General features: G+C 52.9%; 10 protein-coding genes across 10 annotated transcripts; 6 read left to right on the forward strand and 4 right to left on the reverse strand.

The window, feature by feature from the left end:
- Positions 1 to 10: 10 nt before the first annotated feature.
- Positions 11 to 851, reverse strand: GMORB2_1100 (uncharacterized protein; the record flags this gene model as incomplete). Its single annotated transcript, XM_035463082.1, has 3 exons — positions 11 to 397; positions 465 to 533; positions 594 to 851. The coding sequence occupies 3 exons, from the start codon at positions 849 to 851 to the stop codon at positions 11 to 13; spliced, it is 714 nt and encodes a 237-aa protein (XP_035324506.1).
- Positions 852 to 3,723: 2,872 nt separating this feature from the next.
- Positions 3,724 to 5,810, forward strand: GMORB2_1101 (uncharacterized protein; the record flags this gene model as incomplete). The annotated part of the gene is made up of 3 exons (XM_035463083.1): positions 3,724 to 4,018; positions 4,121 to 5,471; positions 5,528 to 5,810. The coding sequence occupies 3 exons, from the start codon at positions 3,724 to 3,726 to the stop codon at positions 5,808 to 5,810; spliced, it is 1,929 nt and encodes a 642-aa protein (XP_035324507.1).
- Positions 5,811 to 6,942: 1,132 nt separating this feature from the next.
- Positions 6,943 to 7,486, reverse strand: GMORB2_1102 (large subunit ribosomal protein L26e; the record flags this gene model as incomplete). Its single annotated transcript, XM_035463084.1, has 3 exons — positions 6,943 to 7,221; positions 7,299 to 7,411; positions 7,468 to 7,486. 3 exons carry the CDS (start codon positions 7,484 to 7,486, stop codon positions 6,943 to 6,945), a joined length of 411 nt encoding a protein of 136 aa, XP_035324508.1.
- Positions 7,487 to 8,062: 576 nt separating this feature from the next.
- GMORB2_1103 (cytochrome c oxidase assembly protein subunit 11) lies at positions 8,063 to 9,106 on the reverse strand (the record flags this gene model as incomplete). Its single annotated transcript, XM_035463085.1, has 4 exons — positions 8,063 to 8,112; positions 8,211 to 8,667; positions 8,748 to 8,817; positions 8,877 to 9,106. 4 exons carry the CDS (start codon positions 9,104 to 9,106, stop codon positions 8,063 to 8,065), a joined length of 807 nt encoding a protein of 268 aa, XP_035324509.1.
- A 417-nt stretch (positions 9,107 to 9,523) lies between these two features.
- GMORB2_1104 (putative NAD/FAD-binding protein) lies at positions 9,524 to 11,169 on the reverse strand (the record flags this gene model as incomplete). The annotated part of the gene is made up of 3 exons (XM_035463086.1): positions 9,524 to 10,424; positions 10,482 to 10,890; positions 10,944 to 11,169. Coding segments are annotated over 3 exons (1,536 nt in total), but the record flags the coding sequence as incomplete, so codon positions are not given.
- Positions 11,170 to 13,462: 2,293 nt separating this feature from the next.
- On the forward strand, positions 13,463 to 17,404 carry GMORB2_1105 (vesicle transport through interaction with t-SNAREs 1; the record flags this gene model as incomplete). Its single annotated transcript, XM_035463087.1, has 4 exons — positions 13,463 to 13,642; positions 13,721 to 14,136; positions 15,651 to 15,891; positions 16,136 to 17,404. The coding sequence occupies 4 exons, from the start codon at positions 13,463 to 13,465 to the stop codon at positions 17,402 to 17,404; spliced, it is 2,106 nt and encodes a 701-aa protein (XP_035324511.1).
- Positions 17,405 to 18,488: 1,084 nt separating this feature from the next.
- On the forward strand, positions 18,489 to 20,719 carry GMORB2_1106 (Pfam:DUF654; the record flags this gene model as incomplete). The annotated part of the gene is made up of 2 exons (XM_035463088.1): positions 18,489 to 19,377; positions 19,446 to 20,719. 2 exons carry the CDS (start codon positions 18,489 to 18,491, stop codon positions 20,717 to 20,719), a joined length of 2,163 nt encoding a protein of 720 aa, XP_035324512.1.
- Positions 20,720 to 21,503: 784 nt separating this feature from the next.
- On the forward strand, positions 21,504 to 23,000 carry GMORB2_1107 (sterol carrier protein 2; the record flags this gene model as incomplete). The annotated part of the gene is made up of 2 exons (XM_035463089.1): positions 21,504 to 22,003; positions 22,115 to 23,000. 2 exons carry the CDS (start codon positions 21,504 to 21,506, stop codon positions 22,998 to 23,000), a joined length of 1,386 nt encoding a protein of 461 aa, XP_035324513.1.
- Positions 23,001 to 24,746: 1,746 nt separating this feature from the next.
- GMORB2_1108 (uncharacterized protein) lies at positions 24,747 to 25,098 on the forward strand (the record flags this gene model as incomplete). The annotated part of the gene is made up of 2 exons (XM_035463090.1): positions 24,747 to 24,831; positions 24,935 to 25,098. The coding sequence occupies 2 exons, from the start codon at positions 24,747 to 24,749 to the stop codon at positions 25,096 to 25,098; spliced, it is 249 nt and encodes an 82-aa protein (XP_035324514.1).
- A 1,137-nt stretch (positions 25,099 to 26,235) lies between these two features.
- Positions 26,236 to 27,440, forward strand: GMORB2_1109 (Isopenicillin N synthase; the record flags this gene model as incomplete). Its single annotated transcript, XM_035463091.1, has 3 exons — positions 26,236 to 26,272; positions 26,335 to 27,002; positions 27,096 to 27,440. 3 exons carry the CDS (start codon positions 26,236 to 26,238, stop codon positions 27,438 to 27,440), a joined length of 1,050 nt encoding a protein of 349 aa, XP_035324515.1.
- Positions 27,441 to 27,698: the final 258 nt, after the last annotated feature.

Raw genomic sequence — 27,698 nt, forward strand, 5'->3', positions numbered from 1 at the left:
CAACAACGTTCTAGACAGCAATCGTATCACCACCCATCTCCCCCGAAAGCTCCCTTGATGTCAGCCCTCTTCTCCTGAGGTTCTTTCCAAGACCGTCGACACTGCCCTTGTGCAAATAGACCTGCAGAGCCGACTGGGCGGCCTCGAGAGCCAGCTCTGCCTGGCTCACAGCACCTTGGAGAGCCTGGGTGGCCGGGTCGTTAGGGGAGGAGACACCGTTTCCAACCTGCTTCTGCTTCTCCTCGAGCAGGTCGCGAATGTGCCCGCTAAGCCAGTAGCCCTCGAGCTGGGATGGCTTCATGTTGCCTGCGCCAGCAATGGTGCCGCGGCAGGACGGCGTGCCGCAGAGACATTCAAAGGGTTGGGACATGCTCCATTCAGTAGAAGGATAGAAGAACTTGAATTTGGGCGTTAGAATAATGGACGAACTGACTTCTCCCCTCCCCCCCCTGGGTTTTACTTACTGTCAGTTCATCTCCGGGCTCGAGGCCCCTGGGTCCCACGAGGACGTTGAAGTTGCCCGTGTCAAATATCTATAGGGCTCTGTTACTCCCTGAGGACATCAAGATTAAGATATGTGGGTTTTGACTTACAAGCGAGGGCTCGCAAGAGTGGTTGATATACAGCAGGTCGCTATTGAGGTTCAGGTGGCTGTTGCGGCCCATCTGGACAGTGGCATACGTAACTTCCGTGGCTACGGTGCAGGGAGGGAATTCCATCTTTGCAAAGACGGAGAACGGAGGTAGGGAAACCTTTGACAGGCTCTTTGTCGCGAACTCGGCCTCATTGACGATGACTTCCTGGATGTCGGGGTGCGAGGGCTGGACCCAATGGGGCTTGGTGGGAGCCATAGTTACAGTGGGTGGTGTTTAGTCTGTATGTGTGAATATGAAGTAATGCGGTCTTTGAATGCCGACGTCTAATGAGGCGATATTATGGAATTGAATATTGAGAGAGAGCACAATGGACGATGTGTGTGTATGTTTGTTTGTGTGCTAAGTGCGTGTTCCGGCCGACCGAGGGCTGTTTAAGACGACCCCGTCCTCCATTACCCATTGCCGCTCGCTTCTACCGGGCCTCTCGTCGCAAAACTACTGAAGGTCAAACCTAACCTCTCAGCCGTAGCGATTTCGAAATTGTAAGCAATGCACATGTAACCCACCCGCGTCCGAGGCTAAAGGTGGGGAGGAGGGAGTCAACATCATTGGGACCCCCCACAACGTTGTGGCCGCTAGGAACTTCCCCGCACCCAAACACGCCCCGCACCCAGGCACGACCAGCCGAAGTTTCGCGGGGCAGCGCTTTTTCCCCTCCCTCCTACACAAGCTGGCTGAGTGAAAACATGTATGGTAGCTACTTCATCTGTCAGAACTTCGTCGGAATGGGAAGAGTAAAAGGGGAGTGAAGATCGAGGAGGATGAGGACCCCTGGCCTTGTCGATTGCTCCCAGTTTGGACTCCAAACGGCCGACTGGTCAGTGGGACCCTAAGCCGAACGCCTCGGTTACTCCCCCACGCTTGCGGCAAGAAACACCTCAACGAGGATCCGCTTCTCTGAAAGGTTTCCGTCATAAGTTATCGATGGTATCCATTCTCGCCAAGAAGGCTATTGCTGATGGCTCCCTGCTTCGAGAGGCCCCATAGGGGCAAAAGGGGAGCTCTTGTCGCTCGTTGCACGACTCTCGACTTTGAGTCGGTCCTTGAACGCATGGTCGATTCACAAGTGATGTGCGGGTCGGCTCGCGCAGTGACGAGCCGTCAAAGACTTCCCTGAAACAGGACATGGAGTGCCATGTTTTAAATGCTGGAAATACCATCGTCAGTCGCACTTGTCGATACTTTCGGCGAGCCGTTCCATCTGCAGCCCGGAAGTGGTGGTTGAAAAAGTTACAATCAAGTCAGGCTCTGTACCTGGGACCTGTTTTACCCACTCGAATCTGATGTCCAGTGTTGCAATCAAAAGATGGCGGGAATATCCCATGGGGCACTGATGGCTGTCTTGATACGGAAACGGGTGTCGACTCAGGTGTTCGCCCTGAGCTCACAGCTGTTCGGCAGCTGTAGGCGGACTGTCAGTCGCCAGCAAACGCCTGGATGATGGAAAGGTCAACGCGAGAATATCTGAACCACCTGGCACGTCCGAAATCTCACACTCCTTTCCTCAGCCACTCGTGAGCATAGGATCTCCGTCCTTCTCGCTCACAAAGGCTCGTGTCGTTCGCACCATCGCTCCTTCCGCAACAGACACTCCTTCCGACGTTAGCATATCGGGTTTTGTCACTCTCCATCGTTCCTTCCCCTGACCAAATTCTCTCACCCAGTACTTCCTTACCAAACTCCCCAGATATTTTTCTCCAAGATCATAATTTCCACAAGCCTGCATCTCTCTCGTTCCATCTTGTTGCCCTTCCGACGCCTGATCATATCGAGACTGAAGTTTTCGTTGTGCAACTTGGACCTCACTAGTAAGTTAAAGACATCTTGATCGTATATGAATGCTCTTGCATTATTCTGGGAGTATTGTCACCATTCTCGACCTCGAGGGCCGCACTTTCCTACATGTTTTGTCGAATGGGCCAGGGAAGCAAATATCAAGGTAGAGTTCACTGACCAAAATATGCAGGAGCACCGCCTCTTGCTATATCAGACCTCTGAAGCTGGGCACTTCACTCTCATTCCTTTGACCCTGCCATACTCTTGTCTCTAGATTCCATCTCCAACGCCCCCTTGTTGACCCTCTTCTGAGCTACATTACTGGATCATCCTACCTCACACCAACCTCACCATCTCGCTCATCCGTGAGACGCCCAAACAGGTACATGACATTTGGCTTGTATACATACAAGTCTCTGCTTGCTTTTTCTTGGTCAGCTGTCCCTTTACCCGGCCTTTGTTCCTTTCTCTTCAGACCCAGGAAGGGCTGACACCATTGACTCTGATCCAGATTACTCGATTTTGACCCTTTTCACCCTTCGTATTACCCAAAATTGAACACCCGGAAGTCTCCACCTCTTCGGGCCTGTCGTCTGCCAAAGGAAGCTGAGCGTCTGCCTTGTTTTCCCGTTCCCGATGGATTCGCTGCCGCGGGTCTATAGACCCAAAGACCTGCTCCGCGTGCGACATACCCCCGCCGTAGACAGGCTATCCTGTCATCTTCGCACCGTTTTGCAAGAGAACAACGATTTGAGTAAGCATTGATTTCAAGCTGTGGCTGTACTCGCTCCCAATTCTGATATTCCTAGGTGAAGCTTTCCGACGGCCCAATGGAAAGGGAATGGGGAGAAAGCTCTCTCGAATTTCTGAAGAGTACCGTGAGACTTCAAGCTGCTCCAATGACTCTCTCCTCCACAAGAAGCTCGCCGCACGCCAACTTGATGGCACTGAATCTGAATGGAGATACCGTGGACGGACGGATTCAGAAGAGTCAGTACCTCAGCCAATTCCAGCCCCTGCTGGTCTAGCTTCTCAGAAAGATGAAGGTTTTCAGCGCTTTTACAAGGCGGTTGTTTCACCTACACATGTCCGTGTCACGGCAGGCGGACGAATCGTTCCCAACAACCGCGATTCCTCTCCCATTGCAAAATGGGCCAAGGACAAGACGGCTGCTGATGGCTCCTTCGTGTATCCAGTACGAAATCCGGTGGACCCTGAACAAAGCCGTCTACCATCCACGTACGGAATGCTGGGTTCTATTCCTCCGAATTATCCAGGGCTTGGCCCCGGGATGAATCATGCCTTGGCCCCTGGTTTCCATCACTACCCATTCTTCCCCTGGCAGTTTGGAATGCCCTTCAGTTCTAACCCTCCAATTCCGGGAGGCCTTGGCCATCACGTCTCCTTATGTGACCCAGGCTGGAGAAGAGTCAAGGAAGGTCCTATTGGGGAAAAGCAGACTGAGCCTAGCCTCCCTGAAGGCGCAAGGACCCGTCAGCCGCCAATCCCGGACCAGTTGGGCCCGAACAGGTCTTTCTACGATGGCCAGTGGATGATGCCGCCCGGTGGACATTTTTACCCATATGGTATTTCTGGTGCTCCTTTCCCCTTACCTCCTTCTGCTCCTTGCCCTGTCCCCTTGGATCCTCTTCCAAAAGTAGAAGGAGAGAGGCCAATCCACCAAGCAGACAATGGTATTGAAGGCTATTCCATGGATCACCCTTTTCGGCCGGCACCAGTTTTTGCGCCCTCATCGAACCCGCCTGTATCCTCCATACGCCTAAGTGAGATCACCAGGCGACACCTTGACATACTGAGGTCGCGCCTCAAGTATCTGGAGGACCAACTGAGTTACAACCGGCACCAGATCGATGAACGGGCTGTCGAAGGAGATGCACGAACTGTTCGCGAGTACATTACGCAATTCGAGGGAAACTTGCAGGCTCAGTTGTCCATTGAAGGAGGCCACCACCCCAAGCCAGATTCCAGAAGCGCACATGATGCCCCGACCTCCACCAAGACAGACGGCACCTCCAAATCCTCAAATGCTGCCGATCATCAGTCCGCGATGTCTGCACCCTTCCGTGCCAAACAAGGAAGTCAGGGTCACTACTCCATGGGTTACAAGACAGCGGATGATAAGCCACGCTCGCGTTCCAAGACCGGGATTAATTCGACGAAATCTGTTTCTGCCTTTGCAGGATGGAAGCCCCCAGGCAATGCAATCGTCGGGTCAGGTCAATTGACCGAGAAACCCACCTTGCCAACTAATGCAGCCATGGCAGCCCCATTCCGTCCCAACTCAAGAGCATCGAATTTCCAGGGCTACATGCAAGAAAATAGCAGTTCTAGAGGAGGTTCTTACATGGACCGTGACGCCGAGGGTCAGCCTCTTGGGCGCACCATGATGCCAGGATTTTCCAACACTACAATTCCATATCTTGTGGGGTATCTTCCTTTTGGGGTTCGCCCTGACCTGGCAAAGCATAGCGACTTCATGTACGGTCGGCCTCTGACCGAAGATGAGCAACGGGCCCGCCACATGTACTGGGGGAAAGCGCCTGGCCATCTACAGAAGGGGCTGCCGAAATTTGACGGCAAAGATTTCTTCCCGCCGTCCCCAACCAAAGACAGATTCACCGATGATTCTATTCCTTCCGTCCACGAAATGCCTCCTGGAAGTACCACACCCGCCCGCATTGTACCGATGACAAAAGACCCCAGTGATCCGTTTCAGGAACTGAGTTTGTGCGAAAGCTCTGGTCAAATATTGGCACGAAATGGGCCCGGAAACTCAACACAGTCAGAGTGTATCCCCAGGCCGGAACAAGAGTCCAGCGGGGGCCTTACAGTCACGACTAACCGTTCGATGCCCCAAGGCAGACGACTTGGCCGGAGCCTTGATGAGCTCAACCGAGCCTCCGAAGACACAGAGCCTACATCATCTGGAAGCGTGAAGGAGAAGTCTTCTTCGGATGAGGCTGATGAAGATGATCGTGAGCTCATCTTCACTGGTCGCCAGACAATAACTAAAATAGGGTACGTTGCAGCTGTCCATCCATTGGCAATGTCGCTAAGTTTCCAATGTTGGGTAGAAAAACCCACAACGACATCTGGACAAGCATGCTCAAGAAGGAGCCGGGGAGTGCCAATGCAGTGTTCGGAACCGTTTCACCCACGACGGTGCAAGGAGTCCTGCCGCAATACGCTAGTTACGCCACAGCTTCACTTACACCGACCATTGCCATTGCCAACAAACCGATATCGCCGAGAAGTGTGGCCTCAAAGAAGTGTGACCAAGGCGACACGAAAGCTCGGAGCCGAACAAGAGCATGGATGCGAAGCGAGAACTGTCCTCCCACTGAGATGGGGTTCTGAGTGTCAATTGCAAGACCAAATCTCTGAGTGATTGCTTTTGAGCCAGTGCCAATAGCAATAGTAAGCATATCTCTTCTCGGCATTGGCATCTGTTGTATGGATTTGGAAGCAATTGTGATACTATCATGTTTAGGTGAAACAAATAAGACTTACTGGCTTTGCGACGATGAGAAATAACAGAAATAATATGAGGGGACAGCCTAATGAATTGAGCCAATGCATTGTTAATTGGTATTTCCTTTATGGACTCATGATAAAACAGGGATACATTTATCTTCTTATTAAACAACTAGCCGCGGGGCTTCGATTGTATGTATTGAGCATGAACTTAGATGTCGCAAAAACATAGCTTTCAAAAATAACCGGAGGGTTCATGGCATGTGCCTCGACATCAAACTTCCAGTTTCACAGGTAATCCTCCTTGGAAGTCTTCAGCCGAGATGGAAAGCTGGTGATAAAAAAGCTTCCCATCTGGTTTATTATTCGCTAGACGTATACCTCGAAAACCATAGACTGATGTGGTTGACGAAGAGATATCCTAGCGGGCATGGAGTAAAAGGATTGAGAAAGCAGTCTACGTTTGACTTACCCCCATAGCGACATCTTCCTTAGATGCGACTGTGCATTGTATGTAGCCACGAACAGGCATGTCCGGCATTGGGCCGTCTACGTCCTCCTGGAAGTAGCTGGGTTATTGAGGTTAGCAAACAGACTAGGTCACGCAAACGTGAGCCCAACGAGGGAGGGTCTCTGATTGGAATGGACAGCCTCCCCAATACAGGGGAGAACAAGGGCCAAGCAAATAGGACTTCGGGAAACGCCTCCCATGGAGCACTTCACAAAGAGCTGGAGCCCTGTGAAGTGGCCATTGAGAACAATGAAATTCTCAATTGAAAGAAAGATCTACCTTGCCGCTTTTGTGCGAAGAGATTGCCGGCAATAAGAAAAAAAGATGACCCTTATGACGCCGGAATATCATGCCCATTTCCCGAAAAGAACCCCATTTTTTTTGTGTTCGTCGTCGTAGAGAAGAGATGGGTTGTGCGTGAGAGGTACACTTGACCCACATCTCCTCACTTCTCATTCATTTTTGTTGGTATTTTTTTATGTTTGGTTCGATGGTCAATTGCATTTAAGCAGTGACCTTGCCGGTGGCCTTAAGCTCACGACCGACCTTGGAGCGGGCGAGGATACTCTCACGGTCCTTGTCGAGCTTGAGCTTGTTGATGACGACGTTGGACGGGTGGATACCGAGAGGAACGGACTGGCCGGAGGCCTTGTCGCGGGTGACGCGCTCGATGTGGATGACGTACTTGGCACGGTAGACGGCGGTGATCTTGCCCTCACGACCCTTGTTGGAGCCGCGGACAATGGTGACCTCGTCGTCCTTGCGGACGGGAATGGAGCGGACCTGGTTAGAAGGGGGCGCATGTCAGTATTGTCTATTTGGCAATCAAGCGGTCACCCTGCAGATAGTAAGATACTAACGTTGTACTGCTCACGGAGCTCCTTGGAGAGAGGAGCGCTCATGATAACACGGCGCTGGTCAGAGGGAGCCTTGAAGTGAGCGGCACGGCTCTTGCGGCGAGAAGACGAGACGGCTAAGATATATGAGTTAGAATCACATGTTCTGATGTATTGACATCATGTAACATACAAGGGTTGACCTTGGCCATTTTGAATGAGTTAGTAGTGACGGTAGAAATTGTCGACGAAAAAAAAGGTTGGGCTGAGTGAAAGGAGAAAGGGAAAAGGGAAAAGAAAAAAAGAAAGAGGCCGTCGGAGAACTTTTGGAAAGCACTTTGTGTGAGGAAATTTCCTGGGCCGTTGGTGGGTGGGGTGCACGTGATTGACTTACCCTACTTGCAAGGGTTCTATTTTGCTGAGTCATTAAGAGATGTTAGAATAAATGGGTCATTCTCGAAAATCAATCACTATGTTATGGCTCAACGGCCTCTATCCATGCTATCCACAAGGAGAACATGTGCAGAAGATCTTCTTTCTTAGAGACAGAGAGAAATGGACTTGTTCAGGAAGGGTATTTGAACATGTCGTTTGAATATATCGTGTAAAAATCGACTATGGGTGGTATACTCCTTACAATACTCATACACTCAGTTCTTCAATGACCGAAAGAATTCCTCTTCCCTTTTTTTTAACCCTCGTTTTTCAGTCTATTGCAACATACTACTTATACATTCAGAAATGTTTGAGGTGGTAATATTGTACATTTTGCGTCAGGCACGACCTCTCTATCCTGAAGCAGGGGGCTGGAAGCTGCCATTGTTATCGTACCTTGCCTCTGCGGTGGTTGTCAGCAAATGAGTGCCCGAATTCAAGATACTTGCCGTCATCAAAGGGTGGCGAATTGGGGGGGGCAACAGGGGCGGGTGTTCTTACTGAAAAAGGTGTAGTTAAGAGTAACAGTCTCGACACCCTTCATGTTGAGGTCGTTGAGCAGATCCGGGTCGAGGTAGAAGAAGACGGGCATGTCGACGGTCTCGCCAGCGTTTAGGCGCTGCTCCTCAAAGCAGAAGCACTGGATCTTGCTGAAGTAGGGGGCGCACTGGGCCGGGGTGACGCTGTAGGTGGCCACGCCGATGATGTCTTTGTCGCCGAGGTTGGTAGCCTTGTAGAAGGCCAGGGCCGTCTCGCCGGGCAGGACACGCACCTCCCGCTGCTGCGGCGTGAATTTCCAGGGCAGCGTGTCAGATATCGACGCGTTGAACGTCACCTTGATGCGGTTGGCCGACTTGACGGGCACCAGGCGGCTGGCCAGGTCTCCGTCAGACGAGTCTGAGCCACCGCCGCCGTGGGCTCGAATAGGCTGGCCACCCCAACCGGTCGTTGCGCAGATCTAGATTTACCCACAACCACCTCAGTGTCAGAGCGCTTTCGGACCCCTTTCGGAGGGGGAACAGATATGGAAGAGCCTACCATCTTATACAAGGGGACCGAGCCGTAGGAAAACGCAACGGTACCGAGGATTACACTAAGCGTGTAGTACCTAGACATGGCGTGAGCCCAACGCACATACCATCCAGGAGAGGGGGAGGCACGACGCACGCAATCGTCTTGTTCTTTTGGTCGTAGTGTGCGCGCACCCTGTCCATAGTAGGCGCATAGTTCTGCGACTGAGAGTGCGTTCGCTGCTGTTGCTGTTGTCGAGCCCTTGTCGAGTTCGTCATGTTTCGGCCGAAAATCGATTGGCGCATCGTCGTCGGCGTCCACTGCTGCCGTGCACGGGAGCCGTGCTGGCACATGGAGCAGGTCCATGACGACGCCCTCGACGCCATGGTCCGTGTTGCCACCCATGTGGTGTTCATCGTATCAATCAGCGGCTGCTGCGAGCAGGTGTTTGTTGCTGCGGCGAGGTACGAGCTGTCAACTGGACATTTTGACCCGACCCGGGCAAGCTCGGGAACTCAAATCCCAGTCACCCTTTGGGTGGAGCACATTTCGTCCCGCTGTACCACTGAACTACTTAACGCCGCCAAATGGTTCACCTTACCCGTAAACATTCGATATAACTCATTGTAATCGCTCAATATATGAATTTGAGTAGGAAGATGTATATTACTAATGCAATCCACCTGAAGGTTTACTCGAAGATAGGTTAGTCCGCACAGGGGGGGGGGGGGGGGGGGGGGAAGCGCCGCTGGATCCAACAATTATACAGCATTAAGTTCTAAAGTTGCATATGCTCCTTACAATGCCTTTGCTCGAAGCTTGCCATTGACATTTGGCCTGGTCGTTTGCCTGCCCCTACCCGTTAACCACTCTAAGATCTGGACCACGAATACTTGCAAGATGAGAATGATGAGACGCAGGGTATGGTCTAGCATTCCCAGTCTTGGAGTCTTCCCCCGGCTATAAGTTGAGTCCTGGAACTGGAATGGCAGCTTAGCTCCCAGGTGCTCCTGAGCCACACGTAACCCGCTGCTGAATGCGTCCTCGTGAGAGCCGTAGTTAGTCCACGCCCCGGCGTAGCTGATTCCTCGAGTGTTTTGGATATACCGGAGGAGCTTCTGCGCGCGAAAAGACTCGATAGTGTATACTGGCTGGGTGTAGTAATATCGGCCTTGTATGAGGTCCCTGCGAGGCTGGTGGAGTGGATTCAACGTTACGAGTACGTCGCCAAAGGGGTCTCGGGGTATATTTTGAAGCCAGTTCATATTGCAGGTTAGCGACGTCTTCCCAATACCTGGTTTCCCCATGTGAGCTGACACAGTTCGGCAATTGAGGCCTGCCCAAGCCTTCCGTCGAGATGGCATATGCGATGTATCTGAATGAAGAACAGCCTCGGTTTGCGACGTCCGGAAGCAAGAAAGGATAGACCTCTCCTCCTCTGTTGCTGAGGTGTTTATAATCGACAGAGCCTGGTCTCCGTGTGTTGCTAGTACAACGTGGTCAAAGACCTCCGTTTTTCCATTCTCGAAATGCAGCCGAACACGACCGTCTGCATCGTTGGAGAGGCTCCTCACGGACGTATTTGTAAACAGGTGGTTAGGTGGGAACCCTTTCATCACAGCGTCGACGTACGACTTTGATCCATATCTTAGAGTCAGCCATTGAAGCCGCCCGAGGCTCGTCGATACGAGGTAGTGGTTCCATCTAGAGTAAGTCAGCCGATGTCCCACCCGCGGACGGGAGAAATGCAGTAGCTCTTACAGGAACCGGACGAGGGTGACCGCAGGAAAGTCCAAGAAGGACTTTTCAGGACTTGCGTTCCAGATAGTGGATATCAGAGGGAGGAGGTAATCGTTCTCGAATGAGGTGGAATATCCTTCCCTTTCTAGATATTGCCCAATCGTTTCGCTTCGGTGAGCGTTGTCGGGGCCTCCACGGGCCGACTCTATGTCCTCCTCTATGAGTATATCGATAGCGAACTGATTGAAGCGCACGATATCAAAGAGTATCCTCCACATTCGTGGTGACAACAAGTTCCTCCTCTGGGAAAATGCGGCGCGTAGGCTAGTGCTCGCCCACTCAAAAAGCCCGTGGTCTCTGGATACACCCAACGACACTTCAGTTGGCTCAGAGTCAAGGCCGAGCCTTTTTATGAACTCAACAAAATTGGCTACAAGTAGTGAGAAAGGTTGAGCTGGTAGAGCAGAGGGCTTGTCCACTCACGGTACGTTGTCGTGTTGAAAACGACGAAGCCAGTGTCCACAGCAGTGGAAAACTTGCCCTTCGTCCACTGGACAGTATTTGTCTGCCCTCCGAGACGGGAGGCCGCCTCGTATAGGTATACATCATGATATGTCCTATTCAATGCCCAGAGGGCGGCAGTGCCTGCGCAACCGCTGCCGACGACGGCTACCCTTTTCCTGGTGATGCTGTTAATCGAGCGGTCCATGGCAAGTTGTCAGGTGTAATGGGAAGAAAATAATGGGTTGAGGGACAGTAGGATTGTTCCCGTACAGCCCAGAGGGTTCGGAGAGTAATGACTCTAATGGCTATGACCGGAAACAAACTCACTGAGACACGGCCCAGAGTTTACCGTGGCTACTGCGCTAGGCAAGGGAAAAGAGAAGCAGGGCAACCAGATAGAAAGGCACAGGGAATTATGACTTTCTCAATGGAAGGCGGGGTCGAAAGCTATGGCGACGCCGGCTTCGACGGAGGGGAGTTTGGAGCTCTCGTCCGGGGAAGCTGAAAAGCACGGGCGGGACAAAGGCTATTGCTACTCACACATGCGGAGGCTGCGTCATGCTTGCTTGCTACTGCAGCGTAGCTACACAAGCGCAAAAGTCTGTGGTTCAGCCGCACTATCTTCTCCTCAAAGATGGCATTTGATCAAAAAAGGGGGTTGTGGAAGTTCAGGTCTACGAGGAGGGAGGATATTGATCATGAGACGCCCATAACGGGCTAAATGGATCCTCCAACAACCGACGTCTCCAGTCAACATTTGGGGAAGGAGGCGCCCCAGGGAGCCTGCCTAGCCCATCAACAAAATGCGCAATAATAATAATGCCGAAAAAGAGTCAGGGGCCCGCCACAAGTGGCTCATCAGATGAAGCCGAGTAAGATTGAATTGTTGCGCTGAAGGCATAGCCCCCCCAATCCCAGATTGCAGTACGCATCGTCTATACTCTGTACTCAACACTTTCAATATGTGTGCGGGCAATCCACTCTACAGAGCAGAGCAGCACATCGCCTCTACGCAACCACCCTTTATGCTCGAACAGCCAACTCGCTATAGGGGCGAGGCAACCCTGACCATTCCAGGATCTTTACTATAACATGCCCCAGAACTTCTGATAGAACACAGTTGAACTCGGTAGCATGTCGGACACTCAACGGGATCGGTAAACGGTAGGTCGAATCACCAATTCTTGAAAGCGCCGTGCGGGACAAGCCAGCATCAATCTACCCGGATATTATCAACTCTACGCCATCAAACGTGACAAGGTCACGGCGTCGAGCCTATTTTCTTCAAGCACCGGGGTTCAACTTTCATGATGAAGAGGAAGGAGAAAAGGAGAAAAGGAAAGGAATTTTTTGAGTGTAAAAGTAGTAGGCAAGGGTCCCGCCAAATCACGTGCTATTCTTCTGGGCCTCGCAATAGGCTGGGCCAGTCACAGGTGGAGAATAAAATCGAACAGCTCTACTAATATCCGGTCTTTTGCTAGTGGCGTGGCTGCTCAGTGTGTATGCAACCGTTACCATGACCTAACAACCGCCACATCCTGGTCACTAGAGGATAAGAGGAAGCAAGATTCAGTCTTAGATGAAAACACATTCCACGTTAAACGTCTGCCTTACTTCTATACTATGAACCCACGAGAAACCCATAATAGATTATCAGTTAATCAGGGCTCCGCCCACGAATGTTGGAAGATATTATTCCGATGCTACATAACGGGTGGAACACCCAATGCAATCAACAACATCCGGCGCGGGAGAGATTGGAAGAATCAAACGGATGGGACGAGAACACTAAAACTTACAACTGCTCTCCACCAGCCGTCAACGAAGTTCAAAGAGAGCAAACATCCTAACGTGATTGCCTGCTGCGACCGCTCCGCGTCACTAGACGTATCTATCCCACAGTAATCAAGTAATCCTGTCAAGTCGAGCTCGTGATCTCTGCCTGGTATTTCTCGCATCACGTACTTGCGCAATGTTCAAGTATTCCATTCATATATGCGGTATTTTACCATTGGCGAGATAGGGATGTAAAAATCAGGGGTGTATCGTGTGAACAACTGTAGACATGTTCATGAAAGAATCAGTACTTGGAGGATGGCAGTTGGAGTACATCTAGCTCATCTAAAGGTGTGGACAATGACCCAGCTCGGTGCACGTGACTGAAATTTGGAGGAATCAGAAGCTACGCCTGTGGCAGCGTCACGCATATTCCAAACCACGGAGTGTAACATTGATTCCCTCCCACCCCCCCCCCCCCCCCCCCCCCCCCCCCCCCCCCGACGACGGAAGACGTAATCAGCTCGCACAAGGCCCCAGGATAACAACAACAACAACAACACACCTACCTGCACTACGCCAACGGCTTTCCGAGAGTAATATAAGAACGCATCAACAACGACCACTTCCAAACGACTCAATAAATCACTGCTGCCAAGTTCTTGCGAACCTCGACTAGCCGCACCTAAACAACCTCACCGGTCCCACCATTCCCCGACAAGATGGCGAACCCTCTCGACACCGATGCGGGCTCCGAGCTTTTTGGCTCCTACGAGGCTGAACTCAAGCTCGTTCAGGCCGACATCGCCCAGAAGCTTGATCAGATTCCCGAGCTGTCCGGCGAGCCACGCAAGGCCGCCCTCGCTCAGGCCGAGCGTGCACTCGAAGAGGCCGATGAAATCGTAGGTTGCGGGCGAGCCATGGATAGACGATTGCCGTCGCATACGCATGTTATTAACGTGATGCTCAAAATCAAACAGCTCGGCCAGATGCGCCTCGAAAAGCAAAATATCCCCACCTCATCGCGCGGCAAGGTGAACCAGCGCTTGCGCAACTTTGAATCAGACGTCGACGCCGCGAAGCGCAAGTTAGGTAGCCTCTCGACGGACCGCTCCGCCCTCTTCGGATCCCGCTACACCGACGACCCGGCCGGATCGTCAGACCCGCACCTGGAGCAGCGCCAGCAGCTCCTGTCGGGGACTGACCGTCTCGAGCGCAGCAGCCAGCGCCTTAAGTCGACCATGGCCGTCGCCAACGAGACGGAACAGATTGGCGCCAGCGTCCTCAGCGACCTCAATCAGCAGCGTGACGTTATCAGCAATACCCACGATCGTCTGCTGGAGAGTGAGGGATACGTTGACAGGAGCATCAAGACTTTGAGGGGGATGGCTCGTAGGTACGGTCACTTTTGAAGAGCATGACGTTCTTATCACCATATTCTTTGAGATCTATACCCAATACTAATGCTCTATTCTCAGGATGGCTACAAATCGGATAATTACCGTGGCCATCATTACTGTCCTTGTGCTCCTCATCATCGCAGTCATTTACAGCAAGTTTAAGTGATTTTTCTTACTTCAATTCTTCCAGTTAGGCGTTACGGGCTTTTTCTGTCCTTTTTTTCTCTACAGCTCTTCTATTTCCTTTTGTTGGAGGTCAATGAGCACTTCTCCAGCTTTTTGGGAGCACGACACGTACACAACACTCGTTGGTTTAAAACAAGACGTGATCAGGATGCCGTGACAAACATTCAGTAGAGGATTGTTAGATCTTCATGGCGTCTCTTCCCTGTATGATAGAGCAAACGGTAGCTCTGGCGAACCTCAAATGTGGTCCAGAGAGCCTTTTTAGAGAGACTGTCAAATGTTCTTACTTGCATTTTCATTCGTGCCGTTCTCAAACCCCAAGATGCTCTCTTGTATGACAACGAGGTAAGCGACACCTATATAATGACATATCACAGTATGGTGGGTCGAAGTTGTAAAGTAGAGAAACACCAAACTATTTTCTGTATTAAAGCAACATCACTGGATGTATATCGAGCGAAAGGAATATTTCATGAAAGGAATAACTCTTCACATACTTCAAACGATGAACAGAGTGCCATTTACTTTATTTTGTCAGATGTGGCATCCATGATGGTATATGACTAAGCAGCTCCCTGGCTGCTGCCACACTCACATCTGTAGATAACTTCATAGATAGATTTATTTTCCTTTCAATAAGCAAGAACCAAGACACATACTAAATGACTCAGGTCGTCCTAGTAGGCAGAGACCACTATATTCACGTCTACCGGTCATCGTGCGTTGTTGCCAACAGGAAGCACACAGAGCGTGGCGTAGGGTAAGCGGCTTGAATTAGAGCTAACCCGTAATGGCATTCACAGCCCCCGGCTTCAAGCTTGGAGTATAGCCGGTGTTATTCCATAGTAGTGCCGGGCCACAACAACATCAATATGTTCCCAGCCTTTTTTCTCCATGAGGCCGCAAAGACTTTTACTTTTACTTCGTTCACACACACAAAACTGCCACTTTTCCTCTCCGTTACTCCACCATCACAATACCACACAGCATCCTCGGTGCCGTCCGCCCCCAACCGGCACTTCATCTTTTATTTCGTCTTTGATTCCCCTTGCATATGTTTATTTGAACTTGCGTTCACCTCGGCGGAAGCGGCGTCCTCTGAAGCTTTGCTACGTACTCCACGTAGCCACAACAGTTCCGAGATGTCTGAATTTCTAGGGTGCGCACAAGGGCGACATTGCCTCAATGCATCACCGAGACGGCGCTGACAGCCCTTGCAGCTCTCGTATTTCTCTCATTTCTAAAAGCGACATTCGGTATGTACAAGTGCTACAACGACAACGTGTCGAAAACCGCCCCGCTAATCATTTTCATCTCCTTGTAGCTACGTGGGTGTTCTGCACGAGATCAACTCGGATGAATCAACCGTGTCGCTTGAAAATGTTCGCTCCTTTGGAACAGAAGGCCGCAGAGGCCGCCCCGAAGAGGAGGTTGGGCCCTCAGATCAGGTTTACGAATACATCGTCTTCCGAGGCAGCGATGTGAAGGACTTGCGCATCGAGGACCACCCCGGTATCAAGGAGAGCAAGCCTCCTGCGATGCCTGATGACCCCGCTATCGTCGGCGTAAGTTGTTGCTGCCCTACATAATGCCCTTGTACTCTGTACCGCCACCCGTCCATGTGATGAACTATACCGGATGTAAAATTGTCACCACCGAAAGCGCAAAACCGTGTGGATATTTCCGTTGCCTTCCTTCTGATCTGGACATCTCTTCACTATTTTCAATTTACCGAACTTTGGAAGGACCTTTGCTGATTCCATTTGAAAGGCTACACGGAACCGTCCTGGACCCCAGGTTGGACCCCAGGGACCTCCGGAACCTCGGGTAGTCCCCCGGAACATTCCTCCTCCGCCAGCTTCCTTTGGGCAGCAGCCATATCCCCCCAACTTCTACGGCCCCCCTGGCCAGTGGGGACGTGGAGGTCCCGTGCCCGGTCCGGGACCCCAAGGTTTTGGCAACATGCCATACCCCCCTCCTCCTGGCTGGTTTCCCCCTGGCCAGGGCTTCCCTCCCGGACCAGGTGGCCCCGGACCTGGGCCTTGGGGCAACCAACAGTTTCCTCCGGGCCCCGGAGGACTACCCGGCCCTGAAGGTTCCAGAGCTCAACAGGGCCCGCTAAGCTCTGACCCGCCAGATGCGAAGCCTGTGACTCTCTCGCAACAGGCGCCCCTAATAGAGCCGAAGTCTCTCGCCCAGCAAGCGCGTCAGACTGCTGACGCACCTATCCCTCCTGTCGATTCGAAGCCCTCGGTAGAGGAGGTCAAGTCGGCCGCTACCCACCTCACTGAGGCCGCACCCAAGCTCCCGGAGGGTCCCAAGACAGGCCCGGCTGGTTTCAGGAACGATCGCGTGAACCCAGTAGTGCCACTTGGTGCTTCGACCAGGCCCTTTGCCCCTGCCCTGCCTCAGCAGGCTGAGAAGGCCAGCGTTGAGACGACGGTCACGACCCCGGGAAGTGTGCAAGATGCCACGACGGCAGCCAGGGCCGCTGTGGCCGTTGCTATGGCCCAGCTTGGAAACGGCAACAGCGGTAATGCTATGGACAACCTCTCGAACAAGGTGAACGAGATGCGGGTCAGTTCCGGCAGGGGTGACTACACCGCTGCGCGCGGACGAGGCCGAGGTGGCAGGCCGCCCGCGGCCAAAGTTGAGGTTCCTAAGTCGGACTTTGACTTTGCCCAATCCAACGCCAAGTTCAACAAGTCGGAAATCCTCAAGGAGACTGCCAACGAGGGAACACCTCTCACCCAAACACCCAACGGTTCGGCAGCTTCCCCCGCGGATAGTTCTGCGGGCCAGGACGGTGCCTACAACAAGACGCGTTCATTCTTTGATAACATCTCGAGCGAGGCCAAGGACCGAGCCGACAGCAGCAGCTCCAAGCCTGGCGGCCGCGAGTGGCGCGATGAGGAGCAGCGACGCAACATGGAGACTTTTGGACAAGGTAGCGTCGACGGCGGCCGCAACTATCGTGGCCGAGGACGTGGTCGTGGTCGCGGCGGTCGTGGCCGCGGCTTCGGTCGCGGCGGGCGTGGAGGTAGCCGACCCCCATACCAGACCTCTGTCGTCAACTAAAAACGATAGAACCGTGCCGATATGACATGGCGGTGATGGATATCTGATTTTTTTCCTCTCCAGTTGTGTTTCCCTTTCTCGTTTATAAGTGTATGATTATCAACAACGCGAGCTTTGCGATTCATTTGAGGAAAGTCGGTTTGCTTTACAAAGCAGAGAAGCAGGTCAATTCGTTCAGCTTCACATTTGGTCTTTATTTCCTTCTCAACAGAGGCGAGATCAAGAGGAACGTGTTCACCTTTTCGGCCGGGAACTTTTACCCAGCCTGGAGCTTTTGGAGTTTTGATTACCATGGTCGAATCACCGGGGGATTGGAGGGGGGGAGGCAGGCGCAAGATATGGGAAGCAGGTTTCTTCATGTCTTTACTTTTTTTCTTCCAGAAATGCCCGTTGTTTTTGCATTAACAAGGTAGTACGGCTTAGCAAGTGGGATATGAATGATCATGGGAAAAGCCAAGGGAGTACAAACGACATCCAGGCATGATACAAAAGCCATGAGCGGCATAAAAAAGGAAAATATGAAAAAAAAATTGAGAAAAAAAACAAACAACTGAGGCTCAATGACGATGAATTGTTAGCAGGTCCGCGCGCATGACCCGCGACGGATCCTATAATACACGGTCATCAAACCATTCCTCTTCCCCTACTATATGCGATGTAAAGTGTGATGTACTTGTAAGACTTAGATGTTTTACCTTCAGCAAGTAATGGTACGACGAGTTGGAGATACGGTCGTAGAAAGTGGAGGAAACATCCAAGCGTTGACAATTTTGGCAAGTGGAAGTTAGGGAGTGACTGCCCCACTACACGTCATGCTTTTTGGTACGACTCCTGAGCTTCGGCGACTTGAAAAAAAAAAAGCAAAGTTGGCCACTCAACATTTATAGTAAACCTCGCGCTTCATGTGACATACGTGGTTGATATCCTTGAGTTCAGGTGATGCGTCAAGGTCAATCTTCCTCTCTTCAGTAGTCAGTGGCACTATACTACGAGTAACGACAGCAGCGTCGTGTGTTCTTTTTTCTGCCCTGCAACCACACCAGCTCAGAAAGCACCCCGCACATTCACAACCGGGTGAGACGCCATGTCGAGTAGACAACTACGAAAGCTGCAGAAGCAGGGCGAGTTAGAGAAGCTCCACACAGAATCGGAGGAGTATAAATCGGAGAACGAAAGCGATGTGGACGACGCTCCGGCGCCCCTTGCAGCTAAACCGCGAGCGAGCCTGTTTGCTGCTCTTGGTGGGGAGGAGGAAGAGGAGGAGGAGGAGGAAATGCAGGACCAGACAGTGGAGACTGGGAGGGTGGGAGAAGGAGACGAAGCAGAATCATCAGCAGCGCCACCAAGCAAGAAGAAGAGCAAGAAGAATAAGAAGAAGAAGAAGAAGGCCAAGACCGCGGCGCAGGATGAGGTCAAGAGTGGTGCAGCTAAGGACGTTGAAGAGGATGAAATTGACAAGGCACTCAAGGAGCTCAAGCTGAGCACGCGACAAGGGGGAGACGGGGTTGCCACAGGAGGCGCCACAGCAAGCGCAACGCTGCGGATCAATCAGCTCCTCGGGATCAACACGTACCGTCTCAAGGCCATGAACGAGATGAGGCACCTGTTCGGCCGGGACGTGATTGAGTCCGCACATGCGGAGGAAGAGCAGCAGCAGATTGAGAACAACCGGCGACGGCGCGGACCGACACAACAGCAGGTGGACCTTGAGACTTTCCTGCGTGGCCCTCCCGGAGCTAAGAGGCTACCGGAGGTGTCACTCAGGCGTAACGTCTTCATCCAGGGGCGAGAGCATTGGCCGCGTCAGACGGCTGGAGGGTTGGGAATGAAGCAGGTTGGCAAGAGCGAGGATGGATCGTCTACCGAGTACGCATATGTTCACGACAAGGAGTATGATGCTGTGCAGACCTTCTTCTTCTCCTGTGTGCAGATGGGTGACCCGATGAGGATTGTCTACCTGCTGCAGCAAGTCCGTATGTTTGGAACCTCCCCGTGAAAGAAAAAAAAGCAAAGGTTCGTGTAACTGACGCTTTATAAATAGCTTACCACGTGTCGACACTTCTACAGGTCAGCAGTGTGGCTAAGCAGGACCAGAACATGGCCCTGTCAGCTGAGCTGTGCGAGAGGGCACTCTTCACGTTTGGTCGTGTGGCGACATCGGCTTTTCGTCAGGACCTCGAGAACGGCCGCGCGCGCCTCGACTTCCGACGGCCGGAGAACCGGCAGCTTTGGCTAGCAGGGTACCACTACCTCCGGAGTCTGATACGCAAGGGCACGTACCGGACGGCTCTGGAGTGGGCCAAGCTGCTGTTCGCGCTGGACCACGCGGACCCCTACGCCACGAGGCATTTCATACACTTCCTAGCCATACGGGCGTACGAGGCAGAGTGGCTCGTCAGCTTTCTGGATGAGCTGGAGAAGACGAGCGACAACCGCGACACCATCTACCTGCGGCAGACGGGTGTGCTGGCCAAGCTCCAGCTTAAAGATATCGAGGGCGCGCGTGCCGAGCTGGAGCAGGGCATACGGCGCCTCCCGTGGCTCTACTGCGCACTCTACCAGGAGCTCGGGATAGATGCACCCCCATCCATCTGGGGTATAAACGCCGAATCCGACCGGCGCTCTTTCTGGGTAAAGCTGTACATCTACCAGACCAAGGACCTCTGGAACAACACTGCGGCGACGTCGCTCCTCCAGGAGGTGGCCAAGTCACTGGACCGCGTCGACATCTCCTCGCTTCCCGTCGACGACTCCCCGCCTGACTTGGGCGTCACCCGCCTGGCGTACCTGGAGGGCCAGACGTCCATCATCGCCTTGGCTCCGCGCGATCTCCTAGACAGCCAGCCCAACTACGAGTTTGACCCTCTCCCGCCACGCGAGGAGGACAACATTTTCACGGGAGAAGGGTGCCGTATGCCGTGGAAGGACATGAATGCCGGATCCAGGGCAATGGAGCACCAGATTGAGGCGCAGCTGCGGAACCTCATGGAGCGCAGGCAGGCTCGGGCTCAGGCCGTTGGAGCTGGAGCTGGAGCGGCAGGTGGCATGGGGATAGCTGGTATTCCCGGAGACGACGATTTTGAGAACCCGGAACTGGATGCTCTTGACCTGAACGACCCGGAGCTCCAGAGGGATCTAGAAGAGCACGCTGCACGGGCAAATGCCCCTGGTTTAGTGCAGACGCTCATGCGCATGTTTAGGGGGGAGCCTGCGCCCGACGATGATGAGGGCGTGGATAACGAGCAGGAGGTGTTTGAGGGGTATTATAGTGATGATGATGATGTTCCTGGCGCATGGCCCGAGGATGAGAGGTAGATGGGGATGGGATGTGTAGTATATTCTTTCATAATCCTATAACAAAAGGGGGTAGTTAATGAGATAGACTGGAGTGTGATTTGATATGATTATAAAAAAAAAGAGTGACGTATTGGTTTATAACGAGGATAGGGATGCCTAATGTACCTCGAATGCTCAACATGGTCAGACAAATGTGGAGAGAGAGTAACCGCGGTAGGAAGAGGTACCAGGACGAAGAACACTGATGGCAACAATGTGATACAGTAGTGATACTATCAGTCGCAGTACTTGGGAATACTTCTTCGACTTCTGGAGGTGACGAGTTGGATGGAACGAGAAGAAAGAGGATATCTCTCTATTCCTAGTGGGGAAATGCCGAGGCCGTCTGGAAGTAAATCCTGGGGTCAACAGATGTTCCCCGCATTATGCAGGGCTCGGGACGATTCTATGCCATTATCAATTAGGCAACGTATAACTATGAGATTGTAAAGAGATCAGCGCTATTCATGATGGCGTGTATGGAAATCAAATGTTTTTAACCGAAGTGCTCACAGTCGGGGTTTGAAATCCGGCCGAGGTGGGACAAAAGCTGGTCCGCATAATTAGGTGCTGAGTACGGATATAAGATCCATCATCTGCCGAGGAACGTTCTCCCTCCCCCAAGCCATCCCCCCCATAACATATCATCTTTGTATATGTATACATATATATATATCCTTGACGTTCAACAAATTTGCTGCTCCCAGATCGTACACATCGGAATTCATAAGGATCAAACGTACTAGAATCGAAAAAAAAGAAGATGCCTCCCAAGAACAAGCAGAAGTCTGCCGCCTACATCCTGGGCGTGGGAATGACCAAGTTCATCAAGCCCCGCGGAAAGGTCGACTACACGGAGCTGGGGTTCGAGGCGGGCGTCAAGGCCCTCCTGGACGCGCAGATCAACTACGACGACGTGGAGCAGGGCGTGGCGTGCTACTGCTACGGCGACAGCACGTGCGGGCAGCGCGTCTTCTACCAGTTCGGCATGACGCAGATCCCCATCTACAACGTAAACAACAACTGCAGCACGGGGAGCACGGGGCTGGCTATGGCGCGCAACCTCGTGTCGGCGGGTGGCGCCGACTGCATCATGGTGGTGGGGTTCGAGAAGATGATGCCGGGGAGCCTCCAGAGTTTCTTCAAAGATCGGGAGAACCCCATGGGCACGACGCACCGCATGATGGCCGAGACGAGGGGCGTCACCAATGCGCCTGGGGCGGCTCAGATGTTTGGCAATGCCGGTCTCGAGTACATCGAAAAGTCTGTCACCCAGCCTTCCTCCCCCTATCCTTACGCTTCGAGTAGTACCAGCAATCGCTTCAAGTGCTATCAGTTACTGACATTGAAAAAAAAAATCAAAAATCAAAACAGGTACGGTGCCAAACCAGAGGATTTCGCCGAGATTGCTCGCATCAACCACGCCCACTCGCCCAAGAACCCGTACTCCCAGTTCCAGGACGTATACACGCTCGAGCAGGTCATGGATTCGACCAAGATCCACGGGCCGCTGACCAAGCTGCAGTGCTGCCCTACGTCGGACGGCGGGGCGGCCGCCATAGTCGTGTCGCAGGACTTCCTTGACACGCGCCCCCACCTCAGGGAGCAGGCCGTCGAGATTGCGGGGCAGTGTCTCGCCACGGACGCGCCCAGCCTCTTCTCCCGGAGCAGCATCGACCTGATGGGCTACGACATGACGGTGCGGGCGGTCAAGACGGCCATGGCCGAGGCCGGAATCTCCGCTGGCGACTGCCAGGTCGTCGAGCTGCACGACTGCTTCAGCGCCAACGAGATGGTCGTCATCGACGCCCTCGGCCTGTCGGACAGGGGCAAGGCCCACGAGCTCGTGCGCGCGGGCGACATCACCTACGGCGGGCGCTACGTCGTAAACCCGTCGGGGGGGCTCATCTCAAAGGGCCACCCGCTTGGCGCCACCGGCATCGCCCAGTGCGCAGAGCTCGTCTGGCACCTCCGCGGCTGGGCTAACAACCGCTCCGTCCCCGACACGAAGTACTGTCTACAGCAGAACCTCGGACTGGGCGGTGCTGCCGTCGTCACCGTTTACCGTCGCGCAGACGGCCGCACTGCCCCCGCCGATCTCGAATCGACCGCTATCGGCCGTAAGAATGGTCTCGGGTATAACCCTGCCGTCGAGGCGAGGGGTTTCACAAAAGAGCAGGCTGCTGCGGTTCGTAGTCGCGAGCATTCTAGTGATTGGGCACTGCAGGACACGGAGAAGAAGGTCGAGTCAAGGTTTTGAGGGAGAAAAGGGGGGGGGGGGGGGGGGGATTGTGCTAAAGATGGAAAGAAGACATTATTGTAAATGATTCGGTATGAAATGAGACCGACCACTTTGGATGCACATGACTACTTCTTGTGGTCATGTCTCCTAAGGGTTGACAACGACCCAACGAGGAGCGACGTCATCGCCTGCCTGCTAGCTAATTAGACTGCTCCCACTGAACGTGCTACACACGTCCATCTCTTCATCAACAAACGATGACACGGGTAATTTACGACCCTGACTTTTCTAATAGGAATATATACGAATTGGGGAAAAAAATGCAGCTTCATATAGCATTCTGGGTGACATATATGAGAAACACCACCACCATGCCAACCGAACCCCACACGTTTCGTCGTCTCACCATCGAGCTGCGGAATACGATCTGGCAAACGATGCTAGACGAAGACAACGAGGGCACGGTATGCGGCCAATATGATGTTAGGAGGGGACTTCGAGGTTGAGATCCCCGCCAGTCCAACACTACGTTAACGGCGACTCGCGCTCCGTGGCCTTCTCATCCATGAACCGGATCGGGGCACGGACGGTTGCAACGACGACGACGACGACGATGACGACGACGACGACGATGACAATGACAACGTAGACAGCTACTGCTAACTTGTGACTCGTGGCACGCAAAACGAGCCGGACGCGGCAGAGCCCCGGGACGTTGGGATGCCGACATGGACCAAAGAGGACATGCCGCCGTGGGGTCTCATGGTGAAGCTGGAACATTGCAATAGCATGTTATACGGCTACTCAGAGTACTGGTTGATCGGGGTGGACGACATGACGGCCGTGAAACGTCGACATAATGAAGAGGAGCGCGATGAAAGCGGCTTCGCGGAATGCTTTGTCGACTACGTTACAGGAGAAGTTGTCGAGAAGGGTACGGTGCTGAAGTGGTGATTTCCTGTGCGTGTATGTTTGTGTGTGTTGCTCGTAATTGAGCACATTTAATGGTTCATGGGGTATTATTATCTACATCATATCGCGTACGGGAGTATCGGCACGTCGTATGGGATTTTTTCGTCCATTTCCCCTGTTCTGAGAGCCAAGCTCCCCCTCCTCCAGAACGTAACAGGTTGCGTGTGATGTCGCGCTGGCCAGACTATGAGGATGGTGAGCAAGTTTCATGTGGACTTAGTTTACTTCTCCGGTAATTGTTTTAATCTATTATCAAGTAGATGTACGTCATGATGGCCCCTGGCCCCGGTACAGGTACGCTGCAAGAATGATAGGCAGTACCTGTAGATTGCTACTGTAGTGATAAATCCTGCTGCGGATGTCAGCGCTACTGTTACTACTGCTACTACAGTTTGAACCTGAATTGGACACGTCTTTTGGACGATGAAATGAAGTTTGCTATTCAGTGTGTGTTAAGTCGGCACAGAAGACGCGCCAAAATGGCGTCAGCAACCAGGAGGCATTATTAATTCAGGATTATTTGCGCCTCCTCCCGCTGCTTCATTTTCTCATCCTCGAACATTGTCCCCTTTCCCCTCCCCCCCCCCCCTAATAATAAACCCCAAAGCAGAAGAGCAGCAGAATTTGGTTTATTATATTAGAAAGCATCGAGGCACCCTGATTTTCAAAAGAATATTCTTCTCTCTCTCTCCTCTTCCTGCATCCTCATCCTCAACCTCTCTTTTTCTCCTCTCTCCACGATCCACGACAACAGCGCAAATCTTTTGCCCCGCACTACTTCTTCCACCCAATATGTCGCACACTTACGAGTTCAACGTCAGCATGAGCTGCGGCGGCTGCTCTGGCGCTATCGACCGCGTTCTCAAGAAGCTTGAAGGTAAAAGTCTCTCTCACATCTCTATCTTATCCTCTCCTCTCTTTCATATACCCCCCTCTCCTCCTCTTGTAGCTGGAACGTTCTCTGACAATTTACCCCGCAGGCGTCGATAGCTACGAGGTTTCCCTCGAGAACCAGTCGGCCAAGGTCGTCACCGACCTCCCCTACGAGACCGTCCTCGAGAAGATTGCTAAGACGGGCAAGAAGGTCAACTCGGCCAAGGCTGATGGCATCGACAAGTCGGTCGAGGTGGCGGCTGCTGCGTAGATTCGGGATGGAGGGGGAATCATGCTCTTCACCTTTCTGATCTGGAGAGTGAAATCCCTCCCCGCTTACCCCCTTTGGCGTTTCTTTGTTTTCTTCTTTTCCCCTCTTGTTCTTGAACGCAGCGAATACGTATATGGCATAGGGAGATTGTTGGAGAGATGGGTGGGAATGTAGACTGTTACCCTCTCGAGAATACTGTTGCTGCGCTTCCTGTGTTGTGCGCGTCTGTGGAGCTGCGATGATGTTTGCGGGACGAACGGGGGTATGAGTTCCTCCGTGAATCCATTTGGAATTTTTTTGATATATCTCATCTCCCTTCGTAGTCGTGTGGTGTTCCGCTGTGCTGGCTACAGTTAGGTAGGCAGTCCGACTCCGCAGCCTTGTTCCAGCTCCGAGCTTTGCTTCGGAAAAGGGTAACCTTCCCGACGATGCTGTCTGTCAGAGGTTGAGCTCGGCTGATTGTATAGAGGCTGGTTGGTCACCATGCTACCTCACACTGATCTACAATGCAACCCAGATGACAGACACCAGACAGATACGGGCAGGGCGGTGGGAGGCCGACACCACGGAATCCACATCCCCCACTCCCGACATGATGGTCTCGCGAAACGTCGAGTGGGGAGAAGTGGAAGTGGGAGAGTTGGGAGTGGCACACCACCACTCCAGCAGATAAGTTCAACTGCCTTATCGTATCCACCACGCGTACTCTGTCGCCCTCGTCTGGTAGCCCTCGAAGATTTCAAGCGGGCTCTCGGGCAGATGCAACAGGCCCCTCGTTTTGCCACGCCCGTTCTTGTTGTTGTATCTCGGGTATATGGAGTCGTAATAATACGTCGAACCCGTCTCGATAGCATAATTGCCAAAGGCGTGAGAGCTCGCGGTTACCCAATAAGCGAAATGGCGAAGCCGCGAAGCTGCAAGCGAAGTAGTCGCGAACGGCACTGTGATCGGTGCTGTATCTTTTCCAAGGCTGACGTATTTCAGAAGAGGACTAGTATAGACGAGAATCAACATAAGAGTTGTGCATTCAATACACCAGCTCTCTCTCATTCTCTCTACGTCAGCAGTCTACCGAGTCTATCAATCAATCTATCCGCACATCCTTGGATCTTCCATCCTACAGCATAAACGTCCACCATGGGCCAGCTCGAGATTCCCACCATTGACTTTTCTGGTCTGTAACACTGTCTCCCCGAGAGCTCCATACCGGCTGACGTATACTAACACCCCGCATAGGCTTCTACAGCGACGATGCCGCCAAGAAGCAGGCCGTAGTCGACCAGGTTAAGCAGAGCTGCCTGTATAACGGCTTCTTCCAGATCATCAACCACGGCGTGCCGCTGCAGCAGCAGAAGGAGGTCATGAAGTCGGCCAAGGACTTCTTCAACCTGACGCAGGAGCAAAAGGACAAGGTGTCCAAGGACAAGACGACGTGGAACCGCGGGTACGAGATGCTTCGATCCCAGATCCTCGAGGAAGGCACCCAGCCTGAGCTCAAGGAGGGCTTCTACATCGGCGATGAGCTATCAACCACCCACCCCTACTTCGTCAACAAGAAGCTCAACAGCGGGCCTAACCAGTGGCCCGAGGAGCTCGGCGGCGACGCCGGCGAGTTCAACCGCAACACCATGATCTACTACAAGTCCGCCGTGGGGCTCGCCTCCGACCTCATGAGCGTGCTCGCCCTGTCGCTCGACCTGCCCGAGGACTACTTCGCCAAGTTCCTCGACGGCGTCGTCGCCACCATGCGCCTCCTGCACTACCCAACCCAACCTAAGGATGCCGACGAGAAGCTCACGCGCGGCATCGGCGCCCACACCGACTTTGGCGCCATCACCATGCTCCTCCAGGACAGGGTGGACGGTCTGCAGGTCTGGGATCAGAAGAACAATGTCTGGATCGATGTGCGTCTCTCCATCCTCTGTCCTCTCCATTCTTGGTCGAGAACGAACATCAGTGTGTGTGGGCAGCACCTTTACTGACCGCGAATGATACAGGTCCCACCCAAGGAGGGCGCTCTCGTCGTCAACCTGGGAAACCTCATGTCCCGCTGGACAAACGAAAAGTACAAGAGCAATGTCCACCGCGTCATCAACAAGTCCGGGAAGGAGCGCTACTCTATCCCCGTTTTCGTCTCGGGCAATCCCGACTTCGTCGTCGACTGCATCCCCACGTGCAAGTCGGCGGATGCCCCGGCCAAATTCCCCCCCGCTACGGTGGAGGAGGTAGTCTCGGCCTCGTACGCCGAGTCCTACGGACGTGCGCAGATGTTCAAGCAGGGCCTTGAGAAGAAGGCTGCCGCGGTGCCGGTCCCGGCTGCTGCACCTGTTGCCGTTGCGTAGATTAGCTGTGTCCTAAAATAGTGTCTCCATCCAAGAAAATAAGGAATCCAAAGTAGCCTGACTGCCTGCTACGGAGAGATGCGACATTGTGACTAATAGTCTCGATACTTGAGAATTAGTAAATGTAGAGCTCGGAAAATCAGCAACGTCGGTGTAAGCGAGCCAGGAGGGCAAGATAGATTCGAGATGGGACGTTCGTGGCCTGATCTTTTCTTCTCTCTAATGCATGGCTATTGCAAGTAATTTTCCCGCTTTCTC

This window comes from Geosmithia morbida (genome assembly GCF_012550715.1).
Source record: "Geosmithia morbida isolate 1262 chromosome Unknown scaffold_1, whole genome shotgun sequence".
NCBI classification, from domain to species: Eukaryota; Fungi; Ascomycota; class Sordariomycetes; order Hypocreales; family Bionectriaceae; genus Geosmithia; species Geosmithia morbida.